Raw genomic sequence first — 19478 nt, forward strand, 5'->3', positions numbered from 1 at the left:
GCAGAATGTCGGATATCTCATAGTCCACAATATAGTAAAGGGTACCACATGAATGTATATGTACTGCACGAAAGCGGAGTACACTTGTAAATACTTAAAGGTTAGAACCATTTTCAACAGTATAGATTAAAAAGTATCCAGTGACAGTGTGTACTGGAACCAACAAAACAAATCCCGAAAACTCGGCCAAAATGGCGCGGTGTAAAGTAGCCACAACAATGGGTCTGGCAACTTGTACACGTGGGCGGAACGCCTTACAACTGAGGGAGAAGTAAAACCTGATCAAGGAATATTTTTGGAATGCAGCAGGGGCTGGAGGGACTCATTTCTACGAGAGCGTCCTTATTAACAGCAATTTCGAAATATATTCTTGAAATATTCCTTGAATTAAATAGATTACGTAACAACCGTATTTTTTGCCAACGTGTGCGATCTTGGCTCAAAAAAGACTGTTTTGCAGGGAAGAGATTATGATCAGATCATAATCTCTTGTTGCAGTCTATCAGTTAGACTAAGCGCAGAACATGCCTTTTTTGTCACAGACTAATCGGTTTTGACTCGTTTCTAGGTGTCGTTTTGTTTGTAGATGTGTTTACTTGGATGAGTACGTGCTCGAAAAGACCAGAGACACGACTGTCGGCAGTCTTCAGAGGACACTGAAAGACTTAAAAAACATCACAAAGATAACATTAGCGTCATTTAAATCAACCTAATCCTTTAAAGCGCGTCTGTTGTGTTGTTACAACAGATTAATAGTTTCAATAACGATACTTTACGCAACCCTTCACAGCAAACGTTTAAAGAAACAATTGAAAACACGCTGTTGTGTTTTCTCGCCGTTTTCTAGTCTAGTGCGTTTTGCTCTGAGTAGCTGAAGAGGAAAGTGTCATATATAATCATTAACCAAGGGAAAAAGTTCTTAGCCAAAATAACTATTTCTAGCCTCAGTTGAAAACATTCTTTGCAGCCTTTGTTTACAATACGGCTTAATATGAAAATCTTCTCTTAGAATCACTGGAGTCAGTGTATAAATAGCTGGCGTGCCTAAAACAAGTGGCTCTTAGAAGGCTTGTTCTAGATATATTGCAATGGAAAGTTCGTAAAGAGGATATGTTTACTTAGATAAGGTTCTTTCCACACATTCTAGAACTTTAATATTCTAGGACATCTCGTCCAGAAGGACATTTTCTTCGGAATGCATTTTAGTTTAAAGTGGTTCTAAGAGGTTCTTCAATACTTCGCCCTCTGAATTTTGTTGAAACTCTAGATCTATGTCTTTTAAAACCTTCAAAACAACTCGGCTGTCTAAAATAGTTCGGCTAAATGATGTCTTAACTTCAGGTTGGAAGAAAGGAGTATAATTTAATAGCAGTTTTCAAATATATTGCGTTTTCATAGCTTGCAGGTGTACCAGTGAAGATAGAATTTTGACGATTTTCTTAAACATAGAAATGCCAACAGTAAGCAGTTTGGTGAGAGTCCAATAGCCATGATAATCACCTTTTTCATTTGTCTTATCGTGCAACACCGCGAGAACTACCTGAAGTCGCAAGTAGTTTAAGCAGAATAACTGACTGGTCTATGACGGATTAACAAAGAACAATAATAAGTTCATTAATAGCCGAAAGCAGTTCAGGATTAGTAGAAAGAACGATTAGATCATTTGTATATAGCCTAGCATAAATATAATAGGCTTGCCACAAGTTGACTTTGACTTAAGTCAACAGGCCAGGGAAGAATTATTGGAAAGGACTTTTAGAAAGTCTAAAATACAAGTGCGATTTTGTAAATTGTTCTTTTCGATTGCACCTCCGATGGCGGGTCACCGGATACCACTTTCCCGTCTTCGGTTGCATCCTTGGATTTTTAAAACTCTGCTGTTGGGCCCAAGTTTTTTCTGTTCCATTGGTCAAAGAGATCTCCGAAGAAATTATCTGCTGTCACACCTGCAACCAGAGAGTCCCCCACCCCTCCCCCGCCTCAGGTTCTTGGAAAAGTGCTTGCCCAGGCCAAAAATCTATCATCATGCACGTACCAATATGAAAATAGTCTTGGGGTTAAAGAGTGAAGGATTTTTTTTAACAGTTTGCTCTGGATTATATTCTTTTAAGACGACATAACATTAAGTTTGCTCAAGACATCAAAAGAAACAAAAATGAAATCATTCTGGTTTTAGATTTTGCTGCCTTTCTTTTCATTTAGTCGATTCTGTTGTACATTTTTAAGTCTTTGCAATTAAATCTTTTGTATAAAACTCTACGTAGCTGAGTCAAATGTGACCTGTGACTTTTGAATATTCTGGAATGTCATTACCCATTATGTTTTGCATTTACGCGCCAGATGAGTCACCAAATCTGTTATTTTCAGCCATCTTTTCCGACGGCACTTTAGCCAAAACGTTTGAAGCTAAGCGACACCCGCAGCACGTATAAGGTTTTTCCCCGTTCTAACGTCTGGCAACCGAGGTTTGGTGAACCGATCAGAAGGCTAAAATACATTACCTGAGAATTAGAGTTTTTAATAAATACGACATTTCTTTCTATGGCTACTGAGATAAATGAATTTATTGTCAGTATTTAATTTTTATATCAACCGGCAAAAAATTGTCCGAACTGAATTGAATTGTCAGCCTTGGGTATTGACTCTTAGCGTACTCGTGGAATGTCGGCAACCTCTCGGCTTCTCTTACAAGAAAAGGTGCCCTCACAGAACAGAAACTTTTTCTCGGCGAAGATCAAGATCAGAATGGACACTTATAAAGAGAGAATTCATGGAGGATTAGCTCGTTCTTTATTAACCACACAAATAAATCTCAGCAGTAACTCTTACTGTGGATTGAACTGCTTTATTGTTTCAACAAACTCTTGGATTGTAATCGTCAGTAGCATTCACAATTTTGACTCAGAAACTCGCGTTGTTTTATGATGAACAGATTGAAACCATCTATCAACTGTCAAACCATCACGAGCTAGAAAACCATGTCCACGCAAAGACTTGCGCAGTTCACTATATGCGGAATCACGCATGCGCACAAGTCCCATTTGCCTTATTTCTCTCAATCGAAGAAACAGAGTCGAAACCATTTACTTTCCAAATTTTTGCCATGGTTCCAAAATTAACTGGCCAAAATATAACAACAGGAGCAATATAGAAAAATTTCGCAGGTCATAAATTACAACAGCATTTATACAGAAAAACTTAGACCGAAGGTAGTTATGCAACAAGTACAAGCATAGATTGTTCAAATAAAAGGGAAACTCTGGATCTCTGGAGTCAGCCTTTTTCCTTAAATTATGTTATAGAATTATCAAAAGATGATATCTTAAGATAGTTCAACCAACCTGACTGTTCCATTTGTGGAACTTAGTGTACAAGTAGAATTCTACTACAACTCGATAAAACACGGAAAATGTTTTTTATTTCGTTAATATCAATCAAATGCTCTTCGCACTGCTTTTAATTATTCGTTGCAGTTGAATACTGATTATAAAGCACAAGCAGTTTTCATCGCACATCAAGGTTGTGAACCCGATCTTTCATAGTCGTATGGTAACACATATTCCACTAAATATACTGCTATGAATTACAAATAACTGAAGGTATGTATAAGTATTTCCCTCACATATATAGAAGTATTTCTCTCACATACAATGACTATTTGGGTATACTTATTTTTTGTCGTAGTCTTTCTCCACATGGGGACATCATGTCTGTTTTTCCAGTTCCTGTTGAAATGGAAACTATGGCTAACACTATGATAGAAATGTCAAATATACAAATATACAAATATACAAATATACATTCATCTTGTGTTTTAGTCAGTCAAAGAAACCAACAAATGAATAGCTAATCTAGAAAATGAAAACCTCCTTACTTCAACTGCGGTTTATGTCTTAAGACGGACAATAATAAGGTTATTTTCTTTACTAAAAAAGGTGAACGTTTCATAAGTCAGCCCATAAACTGTTCGGTCTTCTTAGCTTATCTACAGGATTCAAGGTGGTTTGCAACAGTTTCCAGCATTTTCAGCACTTCTACTTTGTTGGATCAATACTACAATTCTTTTTCAACAATTAAGGTAGGCAGGTAGGTAGGCATGTAGGTAGGTAGGTAGGTATGTAGGTAGGTAGGTAAAGCCACGTGGCTCATCAGGCCGGAGCTTATCTCCTGTTTCAGTAGCATGAAGCGACTAGGAGTATTTCTACTCCCCCCTGGATGGGATGCTAATCCATTGCAGGGTTTCCACCAGCAATAAAATTCGCCGGTACTCATTTATACACCTGGGTGGAGAGAGGCACTGTGAGAGTAAAGTGTTTTCATCAAGAACACAACACAATGCCCCCGGCTAGGGCTCGAACCCGGACCGCTCGATCCGGAGACAAGCGCACTAACCATGAGGCCACCGCGACTCCCACAACAACAATGGCAGCAAATGACGCCCACAAATTTGTTTTTAAATTGTTTGGCCAATCCCCTTGTAACCTGATGTGTCTATGGTAAGCAGTGTTGTATTCAAGTTTAGTGTTTCAAAATTTTAAATTTATGTTCTGGAGAGATTTTAGATTTTGTAGCGATTTTAATGATCAAATCTTTCCAGTTTGTTGAATTTTCATATTCTTTTTGGATTTTTCTATATCAGTTTTTTAGTTGTTCTTGCATTTCTGAAAAAAAGTATTGAAATCTAACATTTATTAAAATCTAACAATTTACCTATTTCTTTAGTGTAGAAATAAAGAAGTAAACAAGAATTGAAATCTAACATGGCGGATCCAAGATGGCGGATATTTTTAAAGATGACATCATTAAGGTGTATGAGAACGAAAATGTCACGTGATTATTTGCAAGTCCGGGTGCCTTACAAGCCTATTGAGTGTACTCTTTTGGAAATGCATATGGTCGGCTAAAAGAGTCCCATCCCTTCAGGCTCACGGACAAAACTAAAGTCCTAAATGTGGTTAAAAATATGGAACTGACGTGATTTTAATGTGTTTTGAGTAAACTGATTTAGGTAGTGGATATTGACTTCATATCATCAGTTCCTTCTTACTGCACTAATATGTAACCAATAGCTTTGATGTGTTTGTCGCCATTGTCTGGTAACCATGAAGCTTCGTTTCCACAGGTGTTGGAGTCATCACGATACTCTCCTGTACCAAACCCGATTCTGGAGTTACAACTGGAGCAGTGATTCTGCTGGTCACTAATGATACCTATTCTTTTTTTGGAGTAAATTTCGGCAGGTACAGCATTGAACCCCTCCTTGCCACAGTTGAGCTACAATGAGGCATGAGAACCAATGAGCGTCTTCCACGTGTTATTACTTTTTATTTCATATTTGGTCTACAGTACACTTATTCTCTAAAAATGGAAGCTTTTATGCGAACGATTCCTTGATAGGACATCATCAGACAGTGTTCTCATCACTGGACTAAGATATAACCCATGGCTTTGATGTGTTTGCCTCCATTATCTGAACTCGAGTGAGCTTCGTTTCCACAGGTGTTGGAGTCATCATGATATCCTCCTGTACCAAACCCGATTCTCGAGTCAGGGGTGTCGCACTCGTTTCCATTGTTACCTAGGAAACCGATTCTTGCTTTAGACGAGCCCTGAATGCTACCTGCAGCATTGAATCCTTCCTTGTTACAGCCGACCTGCAAGGAGGCTTGTGAACCAATCAGTGACCTCCACGTGTTACGACCCAGTGAGGTGTTGCGGTATTGCCCGTCAGCGATCAATGAGTACAGAGAGATGGCCTTCTTGTTGATGACAATGAACTTGATCTGATTGCCGATCTTCATACCAAGACAGATCTTGGAGATGGATGTGTTCCAGTAGGTCGGTAACTTGGTCTCTTGTGAGTCAAACCCAGTCTCCCCTCCAGGAAGGTTGTATTCAGTTTTATTACTCCAGTACCCCGAGTCGTAATGAAAGGTACTCTGAGGAGAAAAAGTAAAAACGTTCTGTTCATTTTAAAATATGGATTGCCTCTTGTATATAAAGTATGATGCTCATTTAATCATCTAACTAAGGAATTCTTACAGAGTACTGTTTTGGTGACTTCGTAAACATAACATTTTGTTGTAAACAATTTTCTTGTCCAAACGAATCCGCAAAACCAAAGGATTGCGTGAAACATCAAACATTATGTTGAGAATCTCGACTAACTGAGCTGAGTTACTCCTGCTAAATCCCATCAAGAATAGCGAGTTCATTTCATTCCACCTATTAGTAGCCATTTTAGTTTTACAGATAATGATTCTTGGCCATGGCCTGTACGAGTAGAGAGGTGATTTAATGTAACACCTTGTTGCCGTCAATCTTCATGACCGGCGTCCATCCTTCATCTCCACATCCAAAATCTCCCATGTGACAGAGAACAGGAATTGGTTTTGAGTCAATGAGGAGCGTAACCAGCTGACTCACGCTGGACCTGTTGGATGTGAATAATAACGAAAGCTATTGAGTTGAAAGAACTTGAGATTGAGTTGAAATAAATGTTTACTGGTTTCAACACTGCTTACTTGTTAATATAATAGTTAAAGCTTAAATAGATAATTTGCTTGTTTTGTCTGAGAACTCTTCTAAATATGACGGCGGCAATACAAATTCTATGTTCATTCATCTGAACTTGAAGTTGATAAAGGGAGCGAGTTAACGCTGATGTTTAAATCGTTAGTCCTTCCATAGTTAACAGGGGGGAATGGTTATGAAACCCGACAAAGTTCTTTGTTCACTTTTTTGGCCTTAACCATGCACAAAACACAATAGTTGTTTACTCCGTACTGAGGAACTAACCAATAGAAACGTTACGTAATTGATGCATAGTTTATGAGCGCAAAACAAAAGATTGTGCACAGTCGAGGACCTTCCAACATAAATCTTGGCATCTCTGTTTGCTCCTTTGATGTTTGTCGGGCTTCATAACCAATCCTCTCTTTTAACTATGATCCTTCGTCTTAAAAAAACGCTTTATTATCATATGGCTGTGTCTCGCAAGGACTGGAAACTACCAAATTCACGCGGTGCGAATATGATTGGCTCAAATCGATAGTGATCACAGTCCAGATTTTCCCTTCTAGACCGGTATCTAGATCATTCTACCTTTTGCTTTCGTCGTGAGAAAGCTACAAACAATAAATACGAATCATTTGCTTAACAGGTGGCCACGTTTTGTGAAAGTTGGTCTGTTTTTGGGGCTGTTTTCAAAGTTTACCTCAACGCTCTAATTAGGAACAGTTAAAGGTTAGATTTAAAACGTAGTGCTTAACAACCACCTTCAAATTCGATCGTTGGTACTTGACTAGAAAGTTACTTAATCGTGATTGGCTGGGAACAGGCCAATCGATCGTAAACTTTTAATTTGCTCCGCAGTGCAAATAAACGCGCGCGAGTTAGAAATTTTCTTAGTCAGATAATTAATAAGTAATCGCACGAAACCTTGAGTAATCAGAAGGATTTACTCTAGCTACTCGTGATATATTTCAAAATTCTTACAAATTGCGTTCGCCTAAAGGCTCGCACAATTTTGGGAGAATTTTCGAATATCACTCGTAGTGTAAATGCTTAACTGAACACGCATTCATATGATTACCTAGAATGGGAATAAGGAAAATAAGAACTAAAATAAGGACTCTTGACCAATGGTAATCATGAGAACTTTTTTTAACATATCTAACATTTATAATTATTGACTTACTTGTATGCGTTGTACAGTTCTTTGCATGACGTCATAGCTGAAAACGAAAAAAAAAAATAATGATATTTAACTATTAGTACAACTGATGCTTAATAGTTGGTTTCCATATCAGGCAAATGATCGCTACGATCAATAAAAAAAGGTCAGCTGATCATTGCTCGGACCATATGGCAACAACCCTTCAGCAAACGTACTGATTGTTGGGATGAAAACTTTAATGAAATCAGTGCACCGTTGGTTGATCCAGGTCCTCTCAGACAGTATTTTTATACTGCAGCGATTGAAACAGTCATAAGCACACTGGTAGTCGGATGTAGTCGTTCAACCAATTCTGGAGCAATGTCAACGTTCGTAGCTATCGCATGGAGGTGACCACCTTAAAACAGTTCAAATGAAACAAATCCAATTGAATAAAGTTGGCAGTTTACCTTTCTCACAATATTTACCAATGAATCCTTTGTCACAATGGCATTCAAAACTGTCATACTTGTAATTCGTCACACAGGTACCTCCATTTTGACACGGCATGGAAGAACAGGGCGACTGAAATAAGAACAAATGATTCATGGTTATAAACGAAACTTGGTTTGATGATTTGGAGTAAAGTAGCAATATCAGTGTGGTAAAGAAACGTATGTATCAGAAAGCAGGCCCTACCTTAGTGAAAAAGTGATGCGAAGTCATGTTTTCATTGTACTCTCTGAAGTTTCTGTACCTATCAGAAGACAGCAGATCGCACCAAAGTTTTCCATCTTCTCCTTTGGAGGCAGCCAAGTTAAAAGAAAGGCACGAGGGACTGCTGAGGCATTCAAAGATGCAATCAAAGATGTCGTACACGGTGAATGTTCCAACTCGAGTCACATTCAGATAATGGAACTCGTCCTTTGAGAACTGACGCTGTTTAAAAGTCTGACTGAAAGAAGAGTCATCTGGTTGAAAAGCATTTGTTCCTGGGGAAAGAACAATAATATATGTGCATTGTTAAGAGCAAACAAGTGAATAGAGCTCACATCTCGTTCGTTGTTTTACCCGGCCCTAAAAGAGCGCTATTAGAAAACTATTATAACCGCAGATTACCTGAGTAATTCGTCTACAAAAAATTAACATTGAGGACAAATTTGTTACAAGTTTGAGCGGATTAAAGCTTTCAAGTATATAAAAAGCATCTTGCTGTTGAATTTTAAAACATTCACGACAGTGCCAAAATAGAAATCATTTAGGTTTTAATGACAAATTAGTAAACTTAATTATTTTAATAGCAGATAACTGGCTGAAGAAAAGTCGACTCACGTGAAAAATATTAACTGCTATGGAATGCTCTGGTCAACATGTATTTATCTTGGAAAACAATATTTTAGTCGCTTGTGGATTTTTTCCCCAATTTTTAAAAGAATGTGTTTCCTACAAACAGTGCACATAAGTTTTGGCTATTATCAGGATTCATCCATGGTTCAGAGTTTTTAGGTTACAATATTACACTCACCTTCTCTTGTTTTGCGGTTGGCAAGTAAAAATGTAACAATGAAATGTTGTTGTAATTTGTGTTCTTTCTCAACTTAGCCGTATTAAGTCTGATGCGGTCTTAGCTTTAAAGTGCCGCCTGCCCAGCTGCCTGCCTACCTGTCGAAGCGCAGTTTCAAAACCCGAAACGCTAGCTGCTTTAAGGATTCTTCCTATCGTGCGCTTCGAAACATTTAGTTCAGATTTAATTCTGTAGCATTTTGCTTTCGTCCGAGTAAAAAGAAAAGTTACCCAAAAACTAAGGGAAGTCTTCAACTTGTAAGCAGATGTGGAGTAGTAACCCCACAAGAAAAGTAAACTGAAGACACTTCGGCAGATGGAAGGTAGAAGAATCTTTATGAATGTAGTTTTAACGTAGCATGAAGTCGTTAATTTGTTTCACGAATAACCTTGTTAGCTGAGTCATTTTGTACCCCGCGAATCCAACAGAGCTTGTCGGCAGGCGAGTCACCCTGCCTCGAAGCATGCATGGCATGGTTCTGGCAAACGTAAATCCCGAATGTTTCGACGCGCGATGGTCTGTATTTAGTTTGCACTGAAAGTCGAGCGTTTGAACGGCGGAGAGTGGCCTCGTGATTGTTTAGTTTTAGGCAGAACAGTTTACTCTAGATCTCATGAAATACAACTGTCAATCATTCGTAAGCGAAACTGCAGCGATAGCAATGCTCATTCGATTTCAACTTTATGAAAGACCTTAACAGTCGCTTATACATCGGAAATCGTAATCAAGCGTCAACATTGCATGTTCCGAAAGACTCGGCTGACACAGCATGCAAAGTAAGATTGCTTTTCCTCTCTGAGGACGGTTTTGTTAAGAGAAGAGGTTTAAGAAGAAATCAAACCTCCGAAAAAAGAATTCTTTCATTAATCATATCTTAATCAGTGGCGGATCTATAGAGGGGCCCGGTGGCCCAGCCCTCCCCTTATTTTGGGTATAAAAAGAAAAAACCACAGAACGAAGAAAAGCCGGCAGGGCAAACAAAACAACAACGCCTCCCCCCATCTTTTAGCTCAAGGTATGGATTCGCCACAGTTCATGAATTGTGTAACACCTCAACTGTCTTTGAGCATTTGTTTTTAATTAAGCAACTAGCGAGAATCTAACCCGTGTATTTTTTTTGTAGACAAGATACTTTACTCTCACAGTAACGGTGGAGATCACTTCGTAGTAGAAAACATACAAAAGTCACACAGCTTGGTGACAGTCTTCTTTGAACCACAAAAAAACAGATTAATAATGCATCGCGCTTTGACAAAAGGACTGATTAACTGCGTCTGCCGAAGGATTCTGAGAGACTTCACCGACTCAACAGACAAGTGTATAGCGTCGAAGTCTCGTCATAATTAAGACAAAGCAAAGCATGTTCTCTTGTAGAAAAGGTTAATATTCTTTGCCACATATATAACTTGACTTTAAAGGGTACTGAACACAACATCTGTCTTCAAACATAAGAGTTTTATTAAGCGACTAAAGATCTAGCATCTAAACTGAGGAACAATTGGCCCTTGTTATCAGAGAAGACAGAAAGAGAAAAACACAATAGATGGAAACAGTGGACATGATCAATAAGACGATTCATTTCGTAGGCTTTAAAATTTTAAGCCAATAGTTATAATTGAATATGATAATGTTTCGTTATTATTAATAATTTATATAAAGAACTGTCTAGTGTCACGGCTGGTTAGTTAAATAAAACAAAATGAGCGAGTTTTTATAAACAGGCCTTTGAAAATTCATTAAATATCAAGGGATGTACCGTTAATATAGAACCAATTTGGTAAAATGTGTTATTGATATTGAGGTGATGTTCATAAATTTCTGTTCGTCAGTTTGCCTAATCGGGTGTCAGTGAAGACAAATGCGCCGCCATGGCTTATTTCTAGCGTTATTCCTTGACCTGAAGTTAAAATTTGGTCAGAGTTGGTTTGTTATGTTATCGTAACTTTTATTCAACCCTGGAATAACATTCGAAATGAACATTCCTCTTGAATTTCTGTAGTCGTCCTGTGATGTGTTTTATGATTGTTTTCCCAAAATAATTCCATAATCGCATCCCTAACACGAGAAAAGTTCACGAATCGTAACTTTTCAATAAAAACCCGATGTGTTTGTAGTTTTCATTTGCAAAACAGTTCTGCGCCAATTTTTAACTTGTTGGTGAATGAATATTTTCCAGTTCCGTAGGTTTTACTTCGCCAATAATTATCATTTAGCTGATGATATTTCGATCATCATTAATAATTTAGACAAAGAGCTGTTTCTAGCGTTGTGGCTGGTTTGCTATATAAAACAAAATAAATGTCTTTATAAGCAAATGATAATTCATTAACTATCAAGAGGTACACTGTTATTTGACCAACTTTGGTAAAATGTGTTTTTAATATGCAGTGATGAAGTGCTTCAGAGGATGTAAATTTCTGTTCTTTAGTTTATCTCAATAGGCGTGAAGCAAAATGTACCGCCATAGCGTAATTCCAGCGTTATCCCTTGGTCAGACCTTAAAATCCTGCTGGGTCAGAGTCGCTTTTAAATGTTATCTGAACTTATAATCAACCCTGAAATCACGTACTATCACATTCGCACTCAACGTTCCTCTTGGAGTTCTGTAGTCTTCTAAAAAACCGTCTCACGATGTTTGTTGTGATGGTTTCTTCAAAGTAATTCCATAAACGCTCGCTCGGATACCCTTGTTCCAGGCCATCACTCTTTTTTTAAAGTGAGCTATTGCGAGTGTTTCGGAAGCTGTAAGTCTTCTTATTTTCCATGCGGGGAAGTTACATTTAGCAGGACGTTGTTTAATACGGCTGATGGGCATTTTTTTTCGCTTGTAAGTTTATAATTTTCGAGCCTGGCGAGTGAGAAAATGGAAGCTTATGTTATTATACAAAATTGTTAAACAATGCTATATCAGCGGTATAATAAAATGATTTTACGGTATTTTATTTTCGATGGAAATTAAAAAAAAATAAAGCGCTTTTCAGTTAATTCCAGCCTTGCAGTATATCGTTAGCTCGCTCAAATTAGCTTTCAATGGAAAGCGGAACTTTTTCTTATACAGGTGACTTCGATTGTTAACGTCGGTTTTCAAAGTTGTCTTAAAGCACCAGGTTCTTCCTACTCCTTTGAACGGCAGGGACGGTATTTACCAGATAAATCGCTATCCAGTGAGATAAGTGTTAACAAAACAACCCGCGCTATCTACCGCATAGTGAACTATCTGGTGGATAGCGTTATCCACCTTTCGAGCAACCCAGGCCAGGAGACTTACTTTGTAGCTTGCAAGGAAAGCTTGTTGGCAGGCGAGTCACCTATCCTCCAAATAAACGGAATATTGATCACGGTGGTATGGTTCTTTTAGACGTACATGTATGTACGTAACGTTTGGCTCGTGAAAGCTAATGGAGTGTTAAGAGAGGAATCGTTCGACCACACGACCAAGCTAAGGTTGTTTAAATTAATAAGATTGCTACAATCTTTGTATTGCGCGGGAACTGAAAGGTGAGACTTTAAGCGAGAGTGGCCTCGCTCGTGATTGTTTCTTTAGGTTGTTTCTGCAGCGGTAGCAATACTTACTCACCTTTATAAAGATTTTAATAGTCGCTTACACATCGGAAATCGTAATCAAGCGCCAGCATTGCATGTTCCGAAAGAGTCGACGGACATGGCATGTAAAATATGATTGCTTTTTCTCTCTGAGGTTTTCGAAAGAGAAGAGGAAAAAGAAGAAAACAAACTTCTTCGAAAAGGGATTCTCTCTCAGTGAATTATGCTTAAAAGTATTGTCTGACATATGTTTGCTTTTTTTTTTATACAGTTGAATGCTATGAAACAACTAGCAAGAATGTGGTCCGCGTTTTCTATTGTAAACAAGACACTTTTAACACTTTTCTCTCACACTAACGGCGGAACACTTGTAGTACAAATCATACAAGATGTTTGGGTGTGTAGCAGGATTCTTTAAACTAGAAAAGGGGATTAAAAATGCTAACTAAAGCTCCTCTCAATTTACTTCATTTCCTTCAAGCTTTGAAACAGGACCGATTCAAGGCGCCCGCCAAGGGACAACTCCGAAAAAACTCAGTCCACGGAATCAACAGACAAGTGTATAGCATTGATAATTTCCCTCGTCGAAGCCTCGTCATAATTAAGACAAAATAGGACATTCTCTCGTGGAAAAGAGATTTATCCCTAACCATTTCTATATAACTTGTTTTTAAAGTGTGCCGGACACATCACCTGCTTAAAAGCATTAACAGCTAAACATTATCAAGCAACTAAAGTTTTAGAATCTTACCTGAAGAACAATAGGTCCTTGCTATCAGAGAAGACAGCAAGAGGAAAACACAAAAATAGGTAGACATGATCGTTTCCTGAGGAAAGACGAGGAAAGTCGACAAATTGCTACAATGGACGGAACTGCGATAAGTTTGTGTTTTCCAGTTTCAAACAGATCAGTGTCAATTTTAACGCGTTCGTGAATAAGCTTCGGCTTACGTAGGTTTTACTTAGCCAATTATCATTTAGCTGATGATGTTTCGATTATCATTGGTAATTTATATCTGTCTGTAGTGTTGTGGCTGGTTATTTGAATAAGGCAGCATATGTCTTTATAAACAGGTGAAAACTCACTAATTAGATATCATGGGCTGTAGCTTTATATGACCAGTTTTTGTAAAATATGTTATTACTCACCGGGTATGAATTGCCTGAGGTGATGTTCATCAATGTCTGTTCTTCAGTTAATCTTATCGGGCGTGAAGACAAATGAACCGTCATGGGGTATTCATAGCGTTATTTTGAGACTGAGAGAATTGCTTCAATTAAGTGGCTGTGAGCAGGCCTGTTAATCGTTAATTTTTAATTTGCCCTGCAGTGCAAATTGGCGCGCGCACATTTGCAATTTTTTTTTATTTATCCTACAACTAAGATACAGTGCAAAAGTACTGAATTATGATTGGCCGAGACAAAAGAGATTTTTTTCTTAAGTTTTTGTACCTCGAGGGCAAAATTGATTGAAAATGATTGGCCATCAGGTTGCTAGGCAACGGTAAAAAACTGCTTTGATATTGTTTTGCAACAATGGCGTCTCTTTTCGAGAAAGTTGAGCCGGGATTAATTTATTGAAGAACTAATGGAAGTGAGCGAAAATGTAAACACTAAAACGAAAACATGCAGACTGAAAGAACATTTCTATGAAGTGGAGAAGTTGAAAACTGACGGAAAAAAGATAAAAACGAACAGCCAGTTACCTTTGCGTAATCGATCATTTGTCCCGCCTCCCCAGGGGGAAGCTTATAAATAAAAAAATATATGCACGGATATTTGTCCGCGGACATTATCTGTTCCGAGAAGCGAACAGTTTCCCGAGAGCGTAGCTCGAGGACAACTATGAGCAGTTGAGGAACAAATAATGTCCAAGGACAAATAGCCGAGCATATTTTCGCGCCAAATGGAGGCTATTGTGTTTATTATCCTTCAAATAATTTCCACAACACGAGCGGTTTTGAAAATTGGGGAATATCACCCAGATATTCCCCAGTTTTAGCTGGGGAATGCTCAGTCACGTGACGCGTTTAGACCAATCGGGGGCGAACAAAAATGTTTGATGGATTATAATGTTGGTTAACCTCATTGCAGCAGTGTTCTTAAGTAGGTATGTCAAAGGGGTATCTTTTTTAAAAAATGAAAGGTAAAGGAGTCGCTTTTCTGTCAAAATGGTGAACAAAGGGGGTAGAGGTTGAACCTCGGGGTGGAGATTCCCGATATGAAACTTTCCAGAGTACCTCATGGGTCATTTGTTGATCTGGTACAAGAAACCTCAAATGCGCAAAACCACCCCCAGCCTGATAGGGCACTTGGCTCGTATGCAGGCTGTAATACCATGTTTACAATTCGTCATGCATGTACGGAAATTTACTTGTGGCGCTATTTTAATGCCGCTTTACCTGAGATTCGGAACCAATTACATCTTTTACAAAATTGCATGTAGCTATCGGTTTTCCTTCGAGTGGAAATAATTTAGTGTTCAGTCGGCTTGCAGCTGGTTGAGTACGTTACACCAAGAGAAAATGAGGGTCCCTCATTTTCTCTTGGTTACACTTATATTTAAGCGTGTGCTGCAACAATATTCAACTTACATTTTATTACAGCCTGATTGTTGCAACACGTTAAAAAGAAATTACGGCATTTGCGACATTTACAGTGGCGATAAATTAGGGCTTGAAATGTTAATTGTTTTAAAAAATTTTACGGCCATTACCCTCATTCGCCTTTATCGCACAGCAGCCATCTTGGATTGACGTCATGTACTTTTGACACCAATGCGAGGCCACGCGTGTAAAGTCAGCTTCCGGCGATCGAGGAGACAAGGCGATCATCTGCAATCATGTCCAACGGAGATCACTGTTGCGTGCCGCAATGTAAAAATAATCGCGCTAGAAATATTCCAAATCATACCTTTCACCAATTTCCCAGTGATGAAGCCATTCGAAAGTAGTGGGTTGTCAAAATACGGCGAGACGTGGGCAAAAGTGTCCAGGTAAGTTGGTTAGGTTATCGATGTCATTGTTGCGCACATGTATTTACATTAATTATTATGATCTGGTCCATCTACAGATAACAAACAGCACAAGAGTATGTTCTGTAGACTTTAAGGAAGCGGATTTTCAGACAACTTTAACAGGGAAGCGTGTTCTGGAGAAGCATGCAGTTCCGAGTATTTTTTGCTGGTCAAGATCACCCAGGAAAAGAAAATCTCCGACAAAGCGAGAACCACCGCGTGCACGAGTGCGATTGTTTGATGTAAGCGTGCCATCGTCCCCTGTCACTGTGACAGGTACATATTGTTGTCGATATTTCTTTAAACATTCCTTGGTTAAAATCGTAAAATAATCAGAAGTATTTTTATGTTTTTCATTTTAATCCATAGCATCAACTTTTGGCCAAGCTTCTGGTGAGGAAAGTTCTATGGAGGTCCAACCGGAACTGTCATCCTCTCCTGTTGTTGTAGACTTCTCGGAGCCAATATACACTGTCACTGTCACAGGTAAATATTGTTGTCGGTATGTCCACCAGATTGCAGTACCAAAACTCTGAAGAAATCAAAGTACTCGCTGACTCAGCCATGATGTTTCAACACGCGTGGCCTCGCTTTCATGCGAAAAATGGTGACGTTGCATCCAACATGGCGGACTGTGATTAAGGCGAATTTACTTTATCCTTTTCAAGTTAATTATGAGTTAAAATTTCTCTTTAACACGGCTCAGCACAGTAAAATGGCGTGATGTAACGCTTAATTTGTTTTAAACTGCAAGACGCGTGTCTTAAAGAATTAAAGGAGACGTATGGCCAAACTCGTGGATTAAGTAATCTAGAGATGAAACATGTTGGCGAACTTGCAATTATTGGTGTATTATTAAAGGTGTTTAAAACATGTTGGGTCGCACTTATCTCACAAAGCATAGGCTTTTTTCGTTGGCTTTTGTTGCACACATACTACAAACACATACGTCCAGAATAGCTAGGGTGGCAAAATTGCAGCTGAACATGGAATGGTAAAGGTTAAGGGTTCTTGGGTCACAGAGGACACTCCTACCAAAACATTCATAGAGTACTCTTTGTCTACCTGCTGGGAAAATTTCCATGTATTCAGGCCGTACGAGCTTACAGACCTTTTTCATTGCATTTCACTCAAGGCTATAGGTAAGGTTTCTTATGAGACAGCACTTCTTTTCCAATGTGGGACTGCTTGTCTCTATATATATTGCATGTAAAATACATCAAAATAAGTAGCCTCTTTTACAAGCATTTTCAGTGTTGATCCAAAAAATCTGTCGACCCATAAATATGTGTTCCAACAAGCTCACAGGGGGTTTCTTTCCCTTTGTTATCTTTTCAATCAGGAAGCAAAAGTGTAATCAAAAGAAAGCGTAAAAATAATTTGAGCTTACCACAATCAAGTATTTGTTTATGCGCATTTCACATCCCACTCAGAGTTCAGATCAATAACAGCAGCTACAGTGTAGCGACATGGTTAAACAGATATATCAAAGTTACCTCCCAGTTTACCGTAAGCTAAACGTTAGCACCAAATTTGGTCAAAAGTACGATAAATGAACTGACTTTACTTCGTTTTTAAAATCTCCCGCGCCTTCAGCAACATCCTTCATCTTTTCTGCTACCCAGCGTGCCCCGCGTGAACGCGTGCTCAGTCTCATTTGTCAGCGGTTTGCCTAAAGGAAAGAAAAATAGGCGCACTTTGTTCCCCTTTACATGACGCAATTTTTTTTCCCGCTTTGTTCGAAAACTGTTTGCGTCAGTTCCGATCTGGCGCGCGTTGCTCGTCTACAAATCTTGAATTTGCTTGTTTTTCTTTCTTTCTTTTTTTTTTTTTTTTTTTAGCTCTGGGCCTGCTATATTATAATTTCTGGTGGACAAATGCAGCAGGAAAGGCAGGGGGAAATTGAACAGATTGAACATGAGGTCTCGATGGAAGAAAATTCTGGACCAGTGCTTTTATTTATTTTATTTTTATTTATTTACTACAATTTATGGCATACAAAAACAGAGGCCAAGGGATAAAATGCAAAAGAGTCAAAGACCGCAGATTACCAATGGTGCTAAAATGAAAAATTATGTAAATTAAAACATGGTAGTAATAAATATTAAATATTAAATATTATGATAAGAAAAACATTTAAAGAATGTATTAATCCAAAAAAACTTTTTGACCAAAGCTTTAAAAGAATTTACACGTGAGTCCACTTGCGTTGCGTTCAGCCGTTCGAACAGATACCGCGAGGAACGTTTTCGCGTGAGAGGTCAAATATTTGGCGATGCGTTTTTGTGTTGAATCGGCAGCGTTCTTCTTTTAACGACGCTTTTAAGGTCGAGAAAGTGAAATTGGCGATGTACTTTCTTCTTTTTAATAGTGAGGTGGCTTAGGGAAAACATCGTTACCGACTGGAAGAAAGCATAAAATTTGGCACAGGAACTCATTTTGGTCCTGCGAACAAATTTAGGCTGGGCGCCACATGATCCGATTACCCGGGGGGGGGGGGGGGCGTGACACGCAATTCAATTTGCGACATTCTTTGCCAGCATGAAAACGAGGCTTTTATATTAAAATGTTGTAAAATAATCAGTTAATATTTGTTTAAGAACATTAGAAATAATCATTTGGGTACTCTATTTATTTCAGAAAGATTTAATAGTAATTATGATGTAATCACCTGACAATCACACCTCGAGATTTTTGTTTTCTCACACATACTGAATACATAACAAGAATGTCATTACAGAATGGAGTAAACTAAGAAAAGCACACACATCCCGTGCTTATATTTATATCGTAAACTGCAAGTCGTACTACGAAAATATTATTTATGACAAGCTTGAAAAAACTCAAATCGCGGAGATGTGTCGCGGGGGGGGGGGGGGGGGGGGCGTCTGAGGTTACCAGCTATCAAGAAAACTTTGAAAACTGGCTGGCAACACGTAATTTGAAACACATTCTAGTAAGATCAGGTTAATGTTAATTATTGTTGCATTCTCCTGAACACTGACATAACCCTGTGCAAGGGAGGTTAGCTTTGATACATTTACATCTGCCAGCACATTCTTGTTTCTGGAAGGGTCCAGACAGGTTCCCACGTGCCATCCATGTCACACCAACCCCATCCCTCGGGTGAAGGAACCATCTGAACGGCCTGCAGGCTTGTGTACCAGATGCTACTTTGGTAAACTGCTTTTAAAGCGTGCTGTAATAGCGAGTCCTACATACAGTAAGCAAAATTAGAATTCAGCTTTGCTACTTTTGTCCCTGTCGTTACACATTTATTACTACAGAAACGCGGCATGAAATAAATAAGAACATTAGAATAAGTCGAAAGCCTGAATTTCACTCCTTACAAAATGTTGCGAACTCAATTTACCTGTGTGGGAGGGATGTTCTCTAGGGTCCTGTTCCCTTTGGTGAAAATTTCTTTGCGGGCTTCATTTACATTGATCACATTGCTGGCCTTGTCGTAGAGAACTACGATAAATCGCTCCAGAAGTTTGAAGATGGAATCATCCTTGTCCAGCTGGTAATAAGGGTGATCTTGCAGGAACTTTAATGCCTCTGTCACGTCAGGGAGTGACTTCCATACGTCCTAGGCGGAATTCTTACCCTTGCCAAAGAAACAGGAGGTCGTGTCGCATCTAGTGAATGAATGAAACATAGGGAGTGCCCGAGACGTTTCAGGGCCACGAAATTCG

General features: G+C 38.8%; 2 protein-coding genes and 1 long non-coding RNA gene across 3 annotated transcripts; 2 read left to right on the forward strand and 1 right to left on the reverse strand.

Annotated features, from left to right (window-relative positions):
* The first annotated feature begins 3665 nt into the window (after positions 1 to 3665).
* LOC145486082 (uncharacterized) lies at positions 3666 to 4364 on the forward strand. The gene is made up of 2 exons (XR_014049246.1): positions 3666 to 4086; positions 4127 to 4364. It is a non-coding gene; the product is annotated as an uncharacterized LOC145486082 (long non-coding RNA).
* A 779-nt stretch (positions 4365 to 5143) lies between these two features.
* On the reverse strand, positions 5144 to 10781 carry LOC145486039 (uncharacterized). The gene is made up of 7 exons (XM_081464738.1): positions 10710 to 10781; positions 9368 to 9372; positions 8357 to 8645; positions 8128 to 8242; positions 7700 to 7736; positions 6307 to 6433; positions 5144 to 5939 (listed from the first exon to the last, which is right to left on the reverse strand). The coding sequence occupies exons 1-7, from the start codon at positions 10779 to 10781 to the stop codon at positions 5421 to 5423; spliced, it is 1164 nt and encodes a 387-aa protein (XP_081320864.1). The 3' UTR covers positions 5144 to 5420.
* Positions 10782 to 15407: 4626 nt separating this feature from the next.
* LOC145485086 (uncharacterized) lies at positions 15408 to 17837 on the forward strand. Its single transcript, XM_081463729.1, has 2 exons — positions 15408 to 16056; positions 16150 to 17837. The coding sequence occupies exons 1-2, from the start codon at positions 15780 to 15782 to the stop codon at positions 16314 to 16316; spliced, it is 444 nt and encodes a 147-aa protein (XP_081319855.1). The 5' UTR covers positions 15408 to 15779; the 3' UTR covers positions 16317 to 17837.
* The last annotated feature ends 1641 nt before the right edge of the window (positions 17838 to 19478 follow it).

This window comes from Orbicella franksi, chromosome 4, assembly GCF_964199315.1.
Source record: "Orbicella franksi chromosome 4, jaOrbFran1.1, whole genome shotgun sequence".
Classification (NCBI taxonomy): domain Eukaryota; kingdom Metazoa; phylum Cnidaria; class Anthozoa; order Scleractinia; family Merulinidae; genus Orbicella; species Orbicella franksi.